Genomic DNA, 19,000 nt, shown 5'->3' on the forward strand with positions numbered 1-19,000 from the left:
GTCACTGGTTAATGATGCATTGCAGGATCATCTAGACAAGACTGCAGCAATAATTCAGACACAGCATGGGTTTGTTAAGGGAAAGTCTAGTCTGACAAATTTGATAGGATATTATGATGTGGTTACAAAGGAACTGGATGCAAAAAATAATTTTGATATCATATATTTGGATTTCAGGAAAGCTTTTGACACTGTTGCGCATGAAAGACTATTGTACAAATTGGAGCAGAATGGTATTAAGGGTAAGTTGTTACAATGGATAAAAGGATGGTTAAGTGGAAGAAGACAGAGGGTGGTAATCAATGGGTGCTGCTCTTTGTGGACTAATGTTATTAGTGGAGTCCCACAGGGTTCAGTGTTAGGTCCACTGTTGTTTTGTATATTTATCAATGATATTGATGAAGGTATATCAGGCTTAATGTCGAAGTTTGCAGATGATACAAAGGTTGGCAAGGTTGTTAATGACAGTAATGGCAGTGTGCTACTGCAACAGGATCTAGATAATTTGGGCAGATGGGCTAAGAAGTGGCAACTGAAGTTTAACCTTGACAAATGCAAAGTACTGCATATGGGTAGAAGTAACCCCAGAGAAACGTACCAACTGTGTGGTACTACACTTAAGGTGGTAGAAAATGAAAAAGACCTGGGAGTAATTGTGCAGTCAGATATGAAGTTTTCTGAGCAATGCAGACAGGCTGCCAGGGCAGGTCATGGGGTTTTGGCAATGATATATAGGAATTTTGCTAGCAGGGAGAAGGAGGTGATTGTCCCTCTGTATAAGGCAATGGTCAGGCCACGCCTTGAGTACTGCATACAGGTCTGGAGGCCTCATTTTAGGAAGGATGTAGATTTACTTGAGCGTATACAGAGAAGGGCAACAAGATTGGTGAGGGGAATGAAGGGATCCTCTTACCAAGAGAGGCTTAAGTTCTGCAAATTGCAGTGGCTGGAGACTAGGCAGCTGCGCGGTGATCTGATTGAGGTGTATAAGGCCTTGAATGGGTTGAGCACGCTGATTTCTGATGGGATCCTTCCACTTGTTCAGATTACGAACCTAAGGGGGCATAAATTCAAATTAAGGAAGGACTGATGTAGAATAGATGTGCGGAAATTTGCCTTTAGCCAGCAGGTGGTTAATTGCTGGAACAAACTTCCATCTGTCGTTGTGGAAGTTGATAGGTTGAATAAATTTAAGGAGGAACTGGACAGGCATTTGGAGGGAATGGTGTGATTTTTTTTTTTTTTTGGCTGATGCTGCATGAGCTTATACACATGCTTTCTTGCATCACATGCCACTACTACTACTACATCATGTGGAATTAAGGATGACCCTCATTCAAAATTCTTCATCCTTGACTTCTGATCCGAGTGGCATATCTCCAACATCCTTACAATATCTACATTTGATTACTTAACCAGTACTTCAAATTCATCAAATTTATTTACTATGTTGCTAGCATTAGCATATAAGCAAGAATATATGCATCTGATTTTACTCTTAGTAACCCTAACACAGGTCATCTATTTGTTTTTTATCACGAGGACCTCCCAGCAGGCCTTATAAATCCTGACATCTTTCTTTCCAGGCTGCATGTTCTAATAAAAGGAGTGCAAGAATCACTTACACCTCTGCTTGCAGTTGCTATTAATCTATTAGTCTGGATATCCTCCCAAGCTAGTAGTTTTCTGACTCGGCTAACACTGCTTTGACATCATAAGCAAATCTTCTTGTCCCCATATATTAAGTGTATCCCATCCCTGTAAAAACACTGTCTTCTGTTAATGAACACAGACCATGCTGAAAAAATTCTACCCCTCAGCCTTGCACAATCTCTTCAGGGCTGAACTGATTGACAAGACTCTCATTATATACTCCTTCCTATTGTGCTGGGCAGATTTGCAGACACTTTCAAATTTAATTCTAACTGCAACTTTTTCTGAATGTTGCTGTGTATTTGTTAAGTAAATCTTCCAATCTCCTGCTCTTAATATCAGAAAAAATTCTGGCTAAAGCTAATTCAGAGTCTGAGGAATTAAGTACCTCTGCTGGAGTTCAGATGATTCCCTGCTGATGTCTGACCTGCTCAGCAGACTTATGAGGGGTGTTGAGGAAACTCCTACGCTTTGTGGCAATCTCTTTTATTGTGAAGATAATTAACTGATGTCAAATACCATCAAGCTGAAGCAGTAATGTTACTGGGTTCCATTTGGACAAAAGCCTGCTGGTTCAATGGATGTTGTTCATTAAAGTAGTTTACTATATAAGCATAAATTATTTTATGCCATTCCTGGTTGCTTACCTGATTGCAAGTATCAGCAAATGAATGAATTGCCTCAGCAAACATACTATGGGATCCAGTGTATAACCAGGCTGCTAATTTGAATGCAAAATTGGAAGCATTGCTGAAACAAAAATATCAGTAATTCAAATAAGCTACACAATAAACACAAAAAACTGCAGTTATAAAAAAACTGAAAAATATAATTCCAAAATAAAAATTTTTGCATTATTTTTTAATGAAACTGTTACTTAATTAAGCAAAATTAACAAAATTCACTATAATCTTGTATTTAAGATCAAGCTTCTGGCTAGTTACAGTTTTTGCTTTCAGCCAAAATTATCAGTAGTAATGCCAAGAAGCCTTTTAAAACTGCCCCCTTTATTTTGCTTACTTATGAAGCAAATCAGCTGCCTTTTTGTCTTCTTTGCACTGAGATAAATTATTCACCATTATGTGTGAATTGTATGTGTAAATTTTAATTTTTTTTAATTCATACTGGTGAATCTTCTTTAAAACAAAAGCTTCTTCCTTCCCAAAACTGATTAATTTTCTGCATAGATTTATATAAACCAGTGAAACCAGAAATAACTGGTCAATACTGCTACTGGAATCAAATCCTTAAAGTTACAATTTTAACTTTATATCTTCTCTCTTTCATTCTTGTTACACATAACATTCAAAAAACCTCTGGTTTCTGTGTTTGTTTTGTGATTTAAGGTTATGTCAAGTTCCAATTTACATTACATCAAATTTCCTGAAATTTAAGCAGCAAGACAGTGGCAAATGATTTCATTTCTGCATCACATAGTTGATGCACAAAATTTTGATCATGGCCTTATAAAAGTATATAGAAAAATTATCACATTACAGGAAATTTATATAGGGATAACAAATCATTCAAGTAAGTTTCTAAATTAAATTAACAACTCGTGAAACAGACAGAATGTACAGTACAGGGCTTTGTTTTACATATTCATGCCTAAACTAACAGAAAAAGTTATAATGCCAAGCATTAACTGTTTTTGAAACATCAATACAAACATTACTTTACAGAATTGCTAAAATCCTTTCAAATAATTTATTTCTTGTTTAAACTGTTCTTACAAAACAAATCCAAATCATTCAATTAACTTTTTGCAGCAAAAGGACATCTTATTAGGAGGGAATTCACTGAACCCATCATAAAATAAAATCTTGCAGTCCCCCAATATAAACTTCTTTCCAGCAGTTGGATCAAGAAGTTACTCTACAATACTTCCAGTGGCAACTGCACTCATCCATTTCCTACTCAAAAGCTTCAAGCAAGTACAAAGGACTCCACTTTGCCGAAAATCAAATCAGAGGGCAGAAAAGTAACATGTAACATTGGTCAGCAAGGGAGCACCAACATCTATGAAAAAGTCCTGCCCAGATCAGCAAAGGTAGCCACTGATACAGCTACTAACCAATAATAAGTTAACGGAATTCTGTACGATCTCTACAATTTCTTTTTTTCATTTAAATTCTGGTTTGTACCTTTGCTCATCAACAATGTATGTGTCTGAATTTCCACTTATTATTCTTGGCTTTATTTAATAAAGCCAAAGCTTTATTATGCTTAAAGCATTTGAATCGACACGCCATTCAAAAAACTTCTAAAAAAGACTTTAGGAGGGAGGACCATAATATAAAGTCCTCCTTAAAATTTTATGTAATTTCTAACCTAATTAAATTCTCATTTTTTTTAATGCAGTTGCAGCAAGGTGTTTTTCCTCTTCATGTACATGTTTCAGTTCTATAAAATGCAAAGCTTTATAAAAATTAATCATGGCAGCTAAGGAATACTGTATATGCAAATATGAAGACCTCATCTGTAAAAAGACATTGTGCTTCTTGAAAGGGTCGAAAGATGGGCAACTCGCATGGTGAGATTGGTAAGAAGGCGATCATAGGAGGAAAGACTCAAATTAAGTGGGCTAAAGAGTACCAACCAGGCACCTTAGAGATGACCTGATTGGGGTTTATAAGGCTCTGAGAGGGGTTAGTAAAATGAACGAAGGCAGAATTTTCATTGTTATAGAGAATTCCAGAACTCGGGGGCATAAATTCAAATTACAGGGGAACAGATTTACACTAAATTGTAGGAAGTTTTATTTTAGCCAGCAGGTCTTTGATTGCTAGAACAGGCTGCCTTCATTAGGTAGTTGAAGCTGACAGTTTGAATAAAAAAAATACAAATTATTTTCTTCCCTCCCCATATAGGTGAAGAAGGAAGCAAATGATTTGTATTTTCTTATCTACTAGTTGTTTTTTTTTTTTTTTTTTTTGGCCAGTGCAGAAAAAGCCTGTGGTTTCCTTGCAATATAGGGCTATTGCTATATTACACTGAAAGGACAGAATTCATGGGATACCTGGTTACTGGGCAATACGATGCTGTCACCCCTCTAGCTAGTGGACGAATCCACCATTTGGCAGGTATATAGGTACATTGCATCATTGTATTCATGTAGATGGTAATTCGATGTCAGTATGGAAAATTTTTTGAGTTAAACAATTTTGAAAAATGGATGATAGTGGGTGTCCGAAACATGGATCACTCTATCGCAGAAGTGGCAAAGAAATTGCACTATCCCCATTCGACAGTATCAAGACTGTATCAGGAATGCGGCATTTCTAGAATAACATCTCATCGTGGATGGCGCTGCGGGCAGAGAAAGGTGGTGGATGAACATGGCCGTCGACGTCTGTCTCTCATTGTTTCAGCCAACTCGAGAGCAACAGTGGCAAAAATCACCACCGACTTCAACAAGGGATATGCCAGAAACATCACCAAAACCATCACGCGATCATTAGCCGCAATAGGTTATGGGAGTCGCTGACCCACCAGAGTCCCATTGTTAACACTATGACACAGGATGCTATGTGCCTCAACTGGGCAAAAGAACGTTGGCACTGGACCTTGCATGATTGGAGACAGGTCTCCTGGTCCGGTGAGTCCCATTTCAAGTTATTTCAAGCGGACAGGAGAGTGCATATCTGGCATAAACTGCACAAAGCTATGCACCTATCATGTCAGCAAGGAACTGTTAAGGTAGATGGATGGTTGGTAATGGTCTGGGGCATGTTCAACTGGCACACATTGGGGCCTCTGGTACATCTAGATACATCCTTGAATGGTCCAGATTATGTGTCCATCCTTGCAGACCTTCTGCATCCCTTCATGGTCATTGTGCACTTATCGGGCAATGGACTCTTCCAGCAGGACAATGCGCCTCCCCCACAGAGAGGGAACTAGTGGACCCAATGCCTTGCCATGTGACTGCCCTTATCAGGCAAAGGTTGGGCTTGGCAGTTACCAGGTAGGTATCCTGTGATTTCTGTCCGCTCAGTGTACTATTCTATTAAGACAATTATTGAGAATTTTTGACAACTGTTTGAACTATCAACAATTCTCAACATTTTAATTCCATAAATTTTTACAATTGTCTTAAATAACAATTACTGCCAATTGTTTAAAACAATATAAAGTGTTTATATAAATACAATTTTGAAGCATCCTGTATATGAGGGGGTGAAAGTTCTGGGAAATAAGGCTTACTGGCTATTTGACTAGATCTACACCAAAGCAGCCTCCTTGACATGATATATACAGATCCTGATGCTTCTGCAACTCAAAGAAGTATTCCTTCTGTAAGGATTCTTAATTAATTTCTAATAGTTCCTGTGTCATGGTCTGAATAGTTTCTTCAGTCATTGCAGATCTGGATCTGTGATCTATCAAAGGGGTATCTAGAGGCAGAAGAGAAATACTTGAATGGCAAGCAATGTGATGAGCAAGTGCCAACTCTCTGAAGCCCACTTTTCTGACCTTTTTCTCTGAACAGCATCACAATTACTATGAAACTGTTTTCTAGTATTCCTGCCCCACTGTTTAACCACATGGAGCAAATTCATAATGAGCAATACCATGTGAATCAAAAAATACGATAAGCATGATCTTCACTTTTTTCTTTTTTTTTTTTCGTTAGTTGTTGGCGCATTGGCTTCTGTGGCCATAATGCACCTCCCAAGGTTTTTGCAATACTCTGATCCAAGCCCGAGGCGGGATTCGAACCCGCGACCTTTGGGTTGCCAGGCAGGCACTTTACCCACCCGGCTAACCCGGTCGGCATCTTCACATTTGATTAAGGTTTCCACTGAAAGGACTGAGCCTTTATTTCTGGGTCATGGCCATACACCCATGATTCGTCACCAGTTCAGGGACAAATTGGTGACGAATCACAGGTGGTGTATTTCATGTGGCAGTAATAACTGAAAAAACAAAGTTTAGGTGAGCAGCTGCAGCAGCATGTTAATGGAGAGCACCTTGTGCTCTCTGGGATAATTGTTGATGGTGATGACGAGGATTCAAGGCAATAACTCAGCTAAAATGCATCGCATTTTCAAATCTTGTGTTAAAATTGATTGCCACATCCCATAAGAAAAATCAATTTCACTAACAATTCATGGATAGTCAAATATTAATCACTCTTAATCAGATCATGAACAGAAACATTGGCTTCTGAAATCAAAGGGTGGCTAAGCAAGGCCCATCTTCAACATTAAAATGGTTCCCTTTAAACTTAGTCTTCAAACAACATATAGCATCTTTTCCAAAAGTTGTTTAACATTTTGTGAGTTTCTGTTGCACTTTCCTAATCTGAAACAAAATGTGATGAAAATGCATTGCTCAAATAAAAATCACTTATTCTGAAATGTGATTAAATATATAAAAGACTTCTTCAACGTATGCTAATTCAGACTGAATGATTCACGTGGTACTATGGCTAGAGGAGTCATTAAAAATGTTGCGAGAGAAGTTTCAACTTGCTATGATGCCACAATTTTAAGGTACAATGTCAGTCCCTGAATTTTTACACACACACACATGGAATATATTTAAAATAATTATACAATGAATTAATTTTTATACTCACATAATGACTGCTGTCATCACTACACGTCCTGATCCTCTTAGAAGAATTTCTCTTTTCTAGAAGTTTTAAATAAAACAATAATAATATTATAAGAATATGGAAGAATCTATAACTCATTCATTTACTTTCATTATGTGATCAAAAGGCATGATAAAATGCAGGGTTTGAAAAATAACAAGACAAAACATCTGACTAGTTCACTGACCTACTCAGATATATTTATTAGGTTTAACTAACAGTTTACATTTAAGTAGGGTATACCATACATTAGAACACCCTGATTTGTGGCTCTCCTTCAGTGGTTTAAAATTCTGCTTACAGAATACGAGGTTTGATCTAAACGTTTAGGGAATTGACTTTGTATCATGAAACTGCAGCAATGTAACAAGCTGCAACACGTTCAGTGATTCATCTAGACAGTAACACTTGAATCAGCCATTTATCTACAGTCTGAATCGGTATGTGTTGAATATAAGGTGCTTTGCAGAAAATTTCTTGTAACAAATTTGTTGCAAGAAATTTTCTATGTTATGTATTCCAATACTCAATGCCTATTTTTTTTAATATCCCTTTGTATGTTTTTTTACGTTTTAAAATGGGCGATTTTACCAAGTAGTAGTGAAATTAGGGAAACAATTTTAACAGCTTTCAAGAAGATGCTATGTGCTATTCAAAGATTCTGCAGTAGTTCACAAAGTTTAAAGAGAGCCAATTGTCTGGTGAAGATGGTCATTGCTCTGACCACCCTTTAACTTCAAAACAACTGATTCAGTCATTTATGTTTGTGATCTGATCAAGAGTCACTGATATTTAGCTATTCACGAAGTTGCTAGTAAAATTGGTATTTCTAATAGAACATGTCAATAAATTTCAACACAATTTGGGAATGTGACATGTTTCAGTTAAGTTAGTACCTGACATCTTCACTGATGGTAATGGAGAGCAAAGAATTCTCGTATATCAGGATCTTTGTTGATGTGCCACTGCTGATCCACACACTGTTTCTTCCATCATTACTGATGATTTGTCACCAGTGTGGGTCAGCTGTGGCTATGACCGGGAAACAGAGGCTTCCTCTCAATGGAAGACTCTGTCCTCCCCCAGGATTATAAAAGCAGATTATCTGAATGAAATGTCAAGATCATGCTAATCATATTTTTTGACTCACAAGGCACTGTTAATTATAAATTTGTCAACATGGTCAAACAGTGAACCAGGAATACTACAAAAAAGTTATACATTGATTGTGTAATGCTGTTTGGAAAAAGTATCTGGAAAAGTGAACTTCAGGGCCCTGGCGCTTGCATAAAAACAACACCCCTGCACACTTGGTGTTTTCCATTCAGAATTTCTCATCCATCCATCACTATGGTCCCTCATCCACCATACTCACCAGATTTAGTTCTCTGTGATTTTTTTCATTTCACAAGATTAAAGCCCCCTTGAAAGGTTGCAGATTTAAAACAACTGAGGAAATTATTCAGAACACAACACAGGAGCTATTATCAATTCCAAACAAAGCCTCTTGGGAATGCTGCCGGACATTTTCATTATTTCCCAAATATTAATTATTCCCGAACTTTTAATTCAACACTTCATATTATTTGTGTTTAGATTCTACCTACATTATATTACTCAGGTGGATCTCCTTGGTAGTGAGAACTTTCCACTCTCTGAAAGGCATAAATGTGACTGAAATGCATCCTATTCCAAAATCTTGTGTTAAAATTTATTGAAGTTCCCCATAAGAAATATCAGTTTCACTAGTAACTTCATTGATAATTAAATGCCGATCATTCCTAATCAGAGCAGGAACAATAAATAAGTCATTTTAAGTTGAAGGGTGGCCAGAGTAAGAATCATCTTCAACAGACAAGCAGCTCTCTTTAAACTAAAAAAAAAAAAAAAAAACACTAAAAAGTCTTAGAACAACATATAGCATCTTCTCTAAGAGATTTTTTTAACATTTTGTGGGTTTCTATTTCGCTTTTCTCTAATTTGAAACAAAATTTGATGGAAATTCACTGCTCAATAAAATCACTCATTTGAAATGCAATGAAATACAAAAATATTCAATGTGCACTAATTCAGAATGGATGACTCGTGCATTACTATCTAGATGAATGTTCAGTAATGCATTTGTCACTAAAAATGCTACAAGTTGAAACTTCTATAACACTGCAGTTTCAAGATACAAAGTCAGTCTCCATGCTTTTTTTATTACACCTCAATTTATCTTTAAATTAATAATTATATGAAACAATACTTAAATATACTTCTGTCTTATTAATGTATTATTCTATATAAAGTAGAATTTTCATTTTAGAAAACTTGCCACCCTTAACAACTGGAAAGAACTCAAATAGGGTTCAGAACGTATGTAAATTGTAATTTAAATCCTAATAAAAATGACTAACCAATGTAATTAAGTGCAATGGTTATCTATAACCAATGAACTTCACCACATTTACCTTTTTCAGATCATATACAGGTAACCCTTGTATAACATGGTAGTTAGGTTCCTATAAAATCTCATGTAGTCCGAAACTGCGTTATACGGGACTAAGAACCAGTACAAAACGGGGGGGGGGGATACATGGGAAAAATTAACAAAAATACACCATTGACAGATCTTTATAAATTTCGTATGGAACTAAGCATTTTTTAAGCTCCCACTCCCTTTTGAACTTTGGGCTCTTTTCGGTGTGCATTCAAAAAATAAGATTCTAATTGCTTGGCTAACTTTATGCCTTCCCATATGCTTTTTAGCGTAAAATTTGGAAGTTCAGAATTTTCATCTGCTCTAACATCCTCTGAATTGATTTGGTTTACCTTCAATGCCATTTCCACCAAATCTTCACCACATTTACTGGAGATAGGGGATTATGAGTTTTAGTACGGCATGTGTAATGTACTTAGGAAGGATAGGGAAGATAGAGGGGGTGGTGGGGTCATGCTTCTTATCAAAAGTAGCCTAAGTGCAATGAAAGCTTTCCAGGATTCAGATGTTTTGCATGCTACTATAAAATCTGTATGGTGTGAAATAGTTGGAAGCAAAGGTATAATGAGAGCGGGAGTAATCTACAGGCCAGGTGATTGTGAAGATTATGATGAGAGCCTCTACATGCAAATAGAATGGGCAAGTAAGCGTGAATGTCTTATTATGGGTGATTTTAATTTGCCTCTAATTGATTGGAGCAAATGGGAAGGAAACTCCACATGTTGTTGTTGTTATTTGGTTTTAGGAGCATTAGCAACTAAGGCCATATTGCTCCGGTGCGGTGGTCATTCCCTGACCTTTCCGCATGCTCCGTATTTGGTGGTGACGGGCTCGAACCCCGGTCTAATCAAGAAGCGTGTGCTACGCACTGCTGCTCCTTCCCACCTGACTACGGAGGCGCTGAAACTCCACATGGGGGACAAAATTTTTAAATAAACTAGATGACTGCTAATTGTATCAACATGTCAGGGAAAGTATTAGGGAAAAGAATACTCTAGACATCATCTTCCATGAACCAGATGACGTAATATGGCTGACAGTACAGGAACCAGTAGCAGGAAGTGATCATGGAGTTCTACAGTGGACGATGAAGAGAGAAGTAGCAGTAGTTAAAAGCAAAGGAATGGGTTATAATTTCATGAGAGGAAATTACGATGCCTTAAGGTGCTACATGGCCTCTATTAACTGGGTAGATATCTCACAGAGAGTGAATACAATTGAATTATGGTATACCTTTAAAACATTAATCACAGAAGCTTTGAATGCTTATATACCATTAAAAAAATACTCCACGAGGAGGATTCCAAGTTGGATGAATAATGAAGTTGCCAAATTACTTGAACAGAAAAAGCAGGCATGGAAAAGTTACAGAGCAATAAAAAGTACTGAAGCCTATAACAGCTACAAATTGATCTGTAATAATACCACTGAAAGGGTTAGGTTGACAAAGGCAGATTATGAGAAAGCTCTGGCAAAGAAAACAAAGAGGGGGGGATAAGGAATTCTTCACATATATAAATGCAAGCAAAGAAGAGAAGGACAAACCATATTGGACCTTTATGTAATGGACATGGGATAGTATTAGATACCACAGCTGAAGTTGCACATGAACTCAACAGTTACTTTGCATCAATATTTAGAGAAGAAAAACCCCCTTGTGTCAATGAGAAATTATGGGAGCAAAGTTGAAAAAAAAATGTAATTAATGATATCGAAATTTCAGATGTTTATTTAATGAAAAAAACTTGAGCCTACAGGTGAGTAAGACCCCTGGGGTTGATGGTATATATCCTATAATCTAGGCCTCCGTAGCAGAGTGGTCATGCACGGGAGTGCAGTAGCACACACTCTTTGAGTAGACCGGGGTTCAAGCCCTTGACTGCTAAATACGGTCGAACTGCCAACCTGCACTGGACCAGCATGGCAGATTATGGTTCACTTCCCTCAACATGGATTGTTGAGGAGGCTTCTATCCTGCAGTAGGTTGATAATGGATGCAGTTTTATCCTATAATCTTAAAGGAGGCAGGAAGTGGGTGCATTGAACCATTGAGGCTAATTATGAGACCATCACTGGACTTGGGAGTGGAGTGATTCCGTTGGACTGGGAAAGTGCCAATGTATCTCCAATACATAAGGGCGGTTCTAAGAGTGAAGTGGGAAAATTACTGGCCAGTTAGTCAGCTGTAGGGAACTTCAGCAGTAGGGAAAGTCTTGGAGACTATGATCAAGAGTGGAATTCAGGATCACTTAGTTAGAAATGGAATTCTGAAGGATAGTCAGCATGGTTTTGTAAAGGGAAAATCATGTTTAACTAATCTGGTTAGATATTTTGACAGGGTCACTCAAGAGCTGGACCTTGGGAATAATTCTGACGTTGTTTATTTGTATTTCAGCAAAGCACTTGAATTCAGTCCCACATGAGTGGTTACTTTATAAGCTGGAACAGGTTGGAATCACAGGGAAAATCCTTGGAGGGATACCAGGGTGGCTTCAGGGCTGGAGGCAGAGGGTTGTGAAAAATGGTTATTCCTCAGATTGGGTTGATGTAAGAAGTGGAGTTCCCCAAGGATCAGTGTTGTTTTTGATTTTCATGAATGACCAATTGAGGGTGTGATGTCTAAATTTGCAGATGATGTAAAGATTGGTAGAGTAGTCAACGATTGAGTAGCCAAGCACAGCTTCTTCAGAATGACCGAGACAGACTTCAGGGATGGTTAGAAAAATGACATCTATGCTTTAATCCAGCAAAGTGTAAGGTATTATTATACCTGGGGAACAGTAACCCCAAAAAACTTATATATTTGGTGGAGTTGAAATAAAGCCGGTAGTGGAGGAAAGGGATTTGGGTGTTATGATACTGTCAGATGTTGTTGATGGGGTTTTGGTACAATGGCTACTTAGGCCATATTACACTTATGGAAGTGGTGCATACTGCCTGCATTTGTTGATTTAGAAGCAGTTAAAAACGGCTATACAATCCTATTCGTTTTAGGAATTCTGCGAGATTTGATTTTTTGCCTATGATATGGCCAAGCAACAAAGGTTCCTTTAAATTTGACAGAGAACTGAAAGACACTAGTCGAGCATTATTATATAGAGTACATTCCAGAAGTATGTGTTTGACTGTGAGTGGTGTATGACAATGATTACACTGAGGAGGGTCATTCCCTGACAAAAGAAACCGAGGGGTTAAATGAGTATCGCTGATTCTGGCTGGCTAGAATTACTTCTTCTTGTCTGTTTGCAATGGGGCTAGAAGCCCATAATTTTGGTAAAGGTTTTATTTGGAGTAGTTTATTATGAAATTGCACTTGCCACTGAAGAGTCCATTGATCTTTACATATATTTTGTATATTCATTTTATAATCTGTGACCGGTATGTGGGAATTCAGTGGGGCTGAGCTGGATGGATTTTTGGCAGCATCACCCGCAATTTCATTTGCTGGTATTCCAGTATAGCCTGGGATCCGACAAAGGTTAACCTTTTTCTGATGCTCTCTAAGACTTATCAACTGTGTTTTGATGAGCTTTAATAACGGGTGAGTAAGTAAGGAATTGTTTTGCAATGCTAATACGGAACCTGAATGAATTTGAAGTGTTGGTCAAGACATCAAAGGCGGATATTGTTGGGATAGCAGAGACGTGGTGTCACACAGATATAAGGAATGCAGAACTGGAATTTGGGGAGTACAATGTGTACAGAAAGGATAGACAGGATATGAAGGGAGGAGGTGTTATGCTGTTAATTAAGAAAAACATAAAATCAAAAGAAGTGCATCCAGTTGATATAGATGAACAGTGCACTGTTGAGTCAGTTTGGTGTGACATAAGCACTGCAAAAGCAAAAACAAGAGTAGGAGTGTGTTATAGGCCTAACTTCAATGAGTACAATGAACAATTGTACAGAGAAACAGAGTGGGCTAGTAAATCAGAATGTCTTATAATGGGGGATTTTAACTTCCCAGATATTGACTGGAACGCGTGGGTTGGTCACTCACACACTCGTCAGATTTTGTGGATTTATTGGATGATTTGTTTTCTGCAGCAGCATGTTCGAGAGGCAACCAGAGAGAGTAATACTCTTGATCTGGTTATCAGCAGTGATCATTCTTGTATTAAGAATTTACAGATAAAGGAACCACTAGGTGGCAGCGATCACAGTGTACTGATGTGGGATTTACTTAAAGATATAATTACCATCAGGGGTAAAGGAAAGGGTTTTTGCTTCCGTAAAGGTGAGTACTGGTCTCAGACAGTTTTTAAATTCTGTATAGTGGGATCAACTGATGACAATACCAACAGTAAATTTTAAGTGGGAAGCATTCAAGGAATTAATCGTGGATGCTACTAAAAGTTTCATACCTATTAAGAAATACTGTTCAAGGTTTAGGCCTAAATGGACTAATGAAACTCGTGACAGAGAAGAAAAATGCATGGGATGCATATAAATTATCAAGCGACTCAGAAGCCTATGGCAGACATAAGCTAGTCTGTAATCAGGTCACAAAGGAGGTTAAGGCAGGCGAAGGCAGATTACGAGAAATCTTTGGCAAAAGATGCTAAGAAAAACAGCAAGGATTTCTTTACTTATATAAACTCTAAAAGGAAGGGGATGAACCTGATTGGTCCACTTGATATCTGATATCGATGGTTCAACTGTTGATGATCCTGCTCAGATAGCAAACAAACTGAATGAGTATTTTGCATCTACATTCACACATGAGGAGTTATTAAGGTTTGAAAATGGCAGAAGATTATCAAATTGTAGCAGGATGCTTAATGATTTTGTAATAACTGAGAGCAAAGTGGAGGAGAAATTGTTGAAGATAAACATAAGAAAGGCACCTGGGGTGGATGGGATTTATCCAGTTATGTTAAAGGAGGCGGAAAAGCAACTAAGCAAACCCTTATCCATAATTATGAGAGCATCCTTGGACTCAGGGGAGGTCCCCAAGGACTGGAGATGTGCAAATGTATCCCCAATTCACAAAGGGGGATCGAAGGGTGACACAAGTAATTACAGACCAGTTAGTTTAACTTTTGTTCCGGGTAGTCGGGTAAAATAATGGAGTCACTGGTTAAAGATAATTATTTGCAGGATCATCTAGACAAGACTGCAGCAATAATTCAGACACAGCATGGGTTTGTTAAGGGAAAGTCTTGTCTGACAAATTTGATTGGATATTATGATGTGGTTATAAAGGAACTGGATGCAAAAAATAATTTTGATATCATATATTTGGATTTCAGGAAAGCTTTTGACACTGTTGTGCATGGAAGACTATTGTACAAATTGGAGCAGAATGGTATTAAGGGTAAGGTGCTACATTGGATAAAAGGATGGTTGAATGGGAGAAGACAGAGGTGGTAATCAATGGGTGCTGCTCTTCGTTGACTAATGTTATTAGTGGAGTCCCACAGGGTTCAGTGTTGGGTTCTCTGTTGTTTTGTATATTTATCAATGATATTGATGAAGGTATATCAGGCTTAGTGTCGAAGTTTGCAGATGATACAAAGGTTGGCAGGGTTGTTAACGACAGTAATGGCAGTGTGCTACTGCAACAGGATCTAGATAATTTGGGCAGATGGGCTAAGAAGTGGCAACTGAAGTTTAACCTTGACAAATGCAAAGTACTGCATATGGGTAGAAGTAACCCCAGAGAAACGTACCAACTGTGTGGTACTACACTTAAGGTGGTAGAAAATGAAAAAGACCTGGGAGTAATTGTGCAGTCAAATATGAAGTTTTCTGAGCAATGCAGACAGGCTGCCAGGGCAGGTCATGGGGTTTTGTCAATGATATATAGGAATTTTGTTGCAGGAAAAAGGAGGTGATTTTCCGTCTGTATAAGGCAATGGTCAGGCCACGCCTTGAGTACTGCGTACAGGTCTGGAGGCCTCATTTTAGGAAGGATGTAGATTTGCTTGAGCATGTACAGAGAAGGGCAACAAGATTGGTGAGGGGAATGAAGGGATCCTCTTACCAAGAGAGGCTTAAGTTCTGCAAATTGCAGTGGCTGGAGACTAGGCACCTGCACGGTGATCTGACTGAGGGGTATAAGGCCTTGAATGGGTTGAGCACACTGAATCCTGATGGGATCCTTCCACTTGTTCAGATTACGAATCTAAGGGGGCATAAATTCAAATTAAGAAAAGACAGATGCAGACTGCAGAAATGCAGGTGCAGAAATTTGCCTTTAGCCAGTGGGTGGTTAATTGCTAGAACAAACTTCCATCTGTCGTTGTGGAAGTTGATAGGTTAAATAAATTTAAGGAGGAACTGGACAGGCATTTGGAGGGAATAGTGTGATATTTTTTATTTATTATTATTATTTTTTTTTTGGCTGATGCTGTATAAGCTCATACACTTGCTTTCTTGCATCACATGCCACTACTACTACTACCTTGCGAGTCTGTGTATATTATGCTCTTTTGAATTGACATGTGGAAAACATTTTCTAATGCAAGCTTTATGGCATATAATTCAGTCATGTAGCTATTACACTCTGTTGGAAGAGATAGAGAAATGATAGTATCAGGGAGTACCACTGCTGCACCCGATCCACTCTGGCTTCGATCCATCTGTATATATTTTAGGGAAGTTAGGATAATGTTGAGTATGCTCAATGTGCAGATGTTGGATGTTAAAGTGTGATAGAGAGTGTTTTCCCCACTGGTGGAAGTAACTGTCACAAGATGGCATGAAGACAGACCATGGAGGGTCGGCATCTATAGGATCTTCCAAGATTTTATTGAAGTGTATATCCCAATCTTCTGCTAGATGTTTTAGCCTAATACCAGAAGGCCAAACTGTCTATGGTTTGTTTCTATAGAGGGTCATATACAGCGGATCATAAAGTATTGACCAATTAGGATGGGTAATCTGGCTTTGGATCTTGATTGCATAGTTCAACAAGCAACATCTTTCTTCTGATATTTAGAGGAGGTTCATGGGCTTCAATATATAAACTTTGCACTGGAGATGTTCTGAACGTATCTAGTGCTGTTCTAAGAGCTGAATGTTGAATAGGGTTGAGGCGAGATTAAACACTCTGCCTAGCAGAATCGAAAACAGGCATGCCATAGTCCAGGCGTGATCTAATTATGGTTCTGTATAAGTGAAGCAGGCTGTAACGATCTGCTCCCCATGTTGTCGCTGATAAGACTTTGAGTATGTTCAGTTTCTTTTGACAATTAGTATGGAGATATTCGATGTGCTTTTGGAAGTTTAACTTACCATCGAAAAATAATCCTAGTAGACGAATACTATTAGCTATGGGAAGAGGATGGTTATTCAAGTGGAGCTCGGGTTCAGGATGCATATTGCATCTGGTACAGAAGTGAATGGCAGCAGGTTTCTGGCTGGATAGGTCTATAACCATTTTGTGTCATCCATGTCAGGATGTGATTAATTGATATTTGTAGTTGGCATTCAATGTAATGCATGTTTTGAGAATGACAGGAAATTTACTGTACGAATCTACAGTTTTCGGAATGAGTTCAATAAAATGGTTCATTCTCATTGCAAGCAAAGTGGCACTGAGAACAGACCCTTGCGGAATTCCTTCTTCTTGGGTAAGTTGCTACAAACCTTAGAGAGGGTTCCCCGATAGCGAACTTGAAAGGATCTCTGCCGAAGAAAATTTTTGATAAAGTATGGTAAATTACCTCTCAGGCCAAGAGAATGTAGATCTTTTAAGAAGCTGAAATGCCATGTAGTGTCAAAGGCTTTCTCAACGTCAAGACAGACCATGATGAGATGTTCCTTCTTGATGAAAGCATTTCTAATGTTTGTCTCAGTTTTGATCATGAGATCCAATGAAGATCTGTTTTTCCGGAAACCAAATTGGTTGTTGTTAAATCAAGTTTTGGGACTCCAGGAACCAAGTGAGACGGGGATGTAACATTTTCTTGAGGGTTTTGCCGAGACAACTGGTAAGGGATATCGGCCTGTAATTTTGCGTAACAGAATGATCTTTACCGGGCTTTGCAATTACTAATTACTAAGAATGACGCCAGGAACTTGGGAAGGTATGTTCAGAAAAAATTCGATTGAAAAATATGAGCAGCAAGGAGAGTGATCTTTGATCCAAATTTTGGAGCATTACATAATATATATCATCAGGCCCAGCAGCACTGTTTCTTGAGTTGGTAAGGGATTGCTGCAGCTCAAGCATGGTAAATGGTTGATTATAAGGTAAAGCAGGATAGTCAGTGAAATTTAATTTCGATTTCTCTGCAACTGTTTTAAGTTTTTGAAATGTTTGATCATAGGCAATAGAAGAGGATAACTGAGAAAATACAATTTCCAGTGCATTTGATATTTCTGTCGGAGTAGAAAGCTCCTGCCCATTCTAGTACAGTAGTGGGGTGGATAAAGGAGGAAATTTACTGTTGAAACATTTTATTTTTCTCCAGATTAATCTAGTATCGGTATTTTTATTTATTGATGAGGTGAATTTAATCCAATATTCTTTTTTCGCTTTATGTCTGATGTAACGAGCTTTTGCTCTAAGACATTTATAATTAATAAGATTGGAGGTGGTTGGATGTTTGCAGAAAAGGTTCCACACTTTGTTTTTCTCTTTTTTCGCATGGTTGCAGTCTTCATTCTACCAGTAATTTGTTTTTCGTCTATTTCTTACTTGATATTGAGGAATGGCAGCAGATACGGCTGTCAGAATTTGATTTGTGATGTGCTCAGTAACACTGTCGATGGAACAGGACTGAATGATATAGCTGTCAAATTATATGTGCATTCTTTATTTTGTCCAGTCAGCCCTTGAAAATTTCTATTTAATTGGATTTTCTGTTGGGAGGGAACAGCATGTTTGAATTTTACAGATTATTAGATAATGGACGCTGCTATAAGGATCATTCAGTTACCCAATCTATACTTGGACAGAAGATTGGGGAACAAATGGAAAGGTCTATTGCAGATGTTGAACCTGTAGGGAGATGGATATACGTGGGCATGCCAGTATTTAATAAAGTTAAATTCTGCCTGTCTATCAACATTTCAATAAGCTTCCCTTGTCTGTCTGAGATAGGGGAACACCACATTGGATGGTGGGCATTAAAGTCTCCTAGTAAACAAAATGGAGATGGTAACTGCAAAACAAGATCTCTGATTTCCTGAATAGTATATTGATGATTTGGCGGAAGATAGATTGAAACCAGTGTCAGAGTAATACCATTTACAAAGCGAGTGGCAACAGCTTCTAAGGTGGTTTTGTAAATGGATGCGTCTGGAGGGGATGC

The 19,000-nt window shown here is 38.1% G+C and overlaps 1 protein-coding gene across 1 annotated transcript in view; it reads right to left on the bottom strand.

The window, feature by feature from the left end:
• The window catches only part of ZnT49B (solute carrier family 30 member 9), a 168,165-nt gene that overhangs the window by 97,408 nt on the left and 51,757 nt on the right, over nt 1-19,000 (bottom strand). Inside the window, exons 8-9 of the mRNA XM_090379907.1 lie at nt 7,238-7,293; nt 2,301-2,403 (exon numbers count right to left, since the gene is read on the bottom strand). Coding sequence (XP_090236033.1) covers nt 2,301-2,403; nt 7,238-7,293 — 159 coding nt within the window. The remainder of the gene's footprint in view (nt 1-2,300; nt 2,404-7,237; nt 7,294-19,000) is intronic.

Source organism: Mastigoproctus giganteus, chromosome 8 (assembly GCF_048544385.1).
Source record: "Mastigoproctus giganteus isolate SK-2022 chromosome 8, ASM4854438v1, whole genome shotgun sequence".
NCBI classification, from domain to species: domain Eukaryota; kingdom Metazoa; phylum Arthropoda; class Arachnida; order Uropygi; family Thelyphonidae; genus Mastigoproctus; species Mastigoproctus giganteus.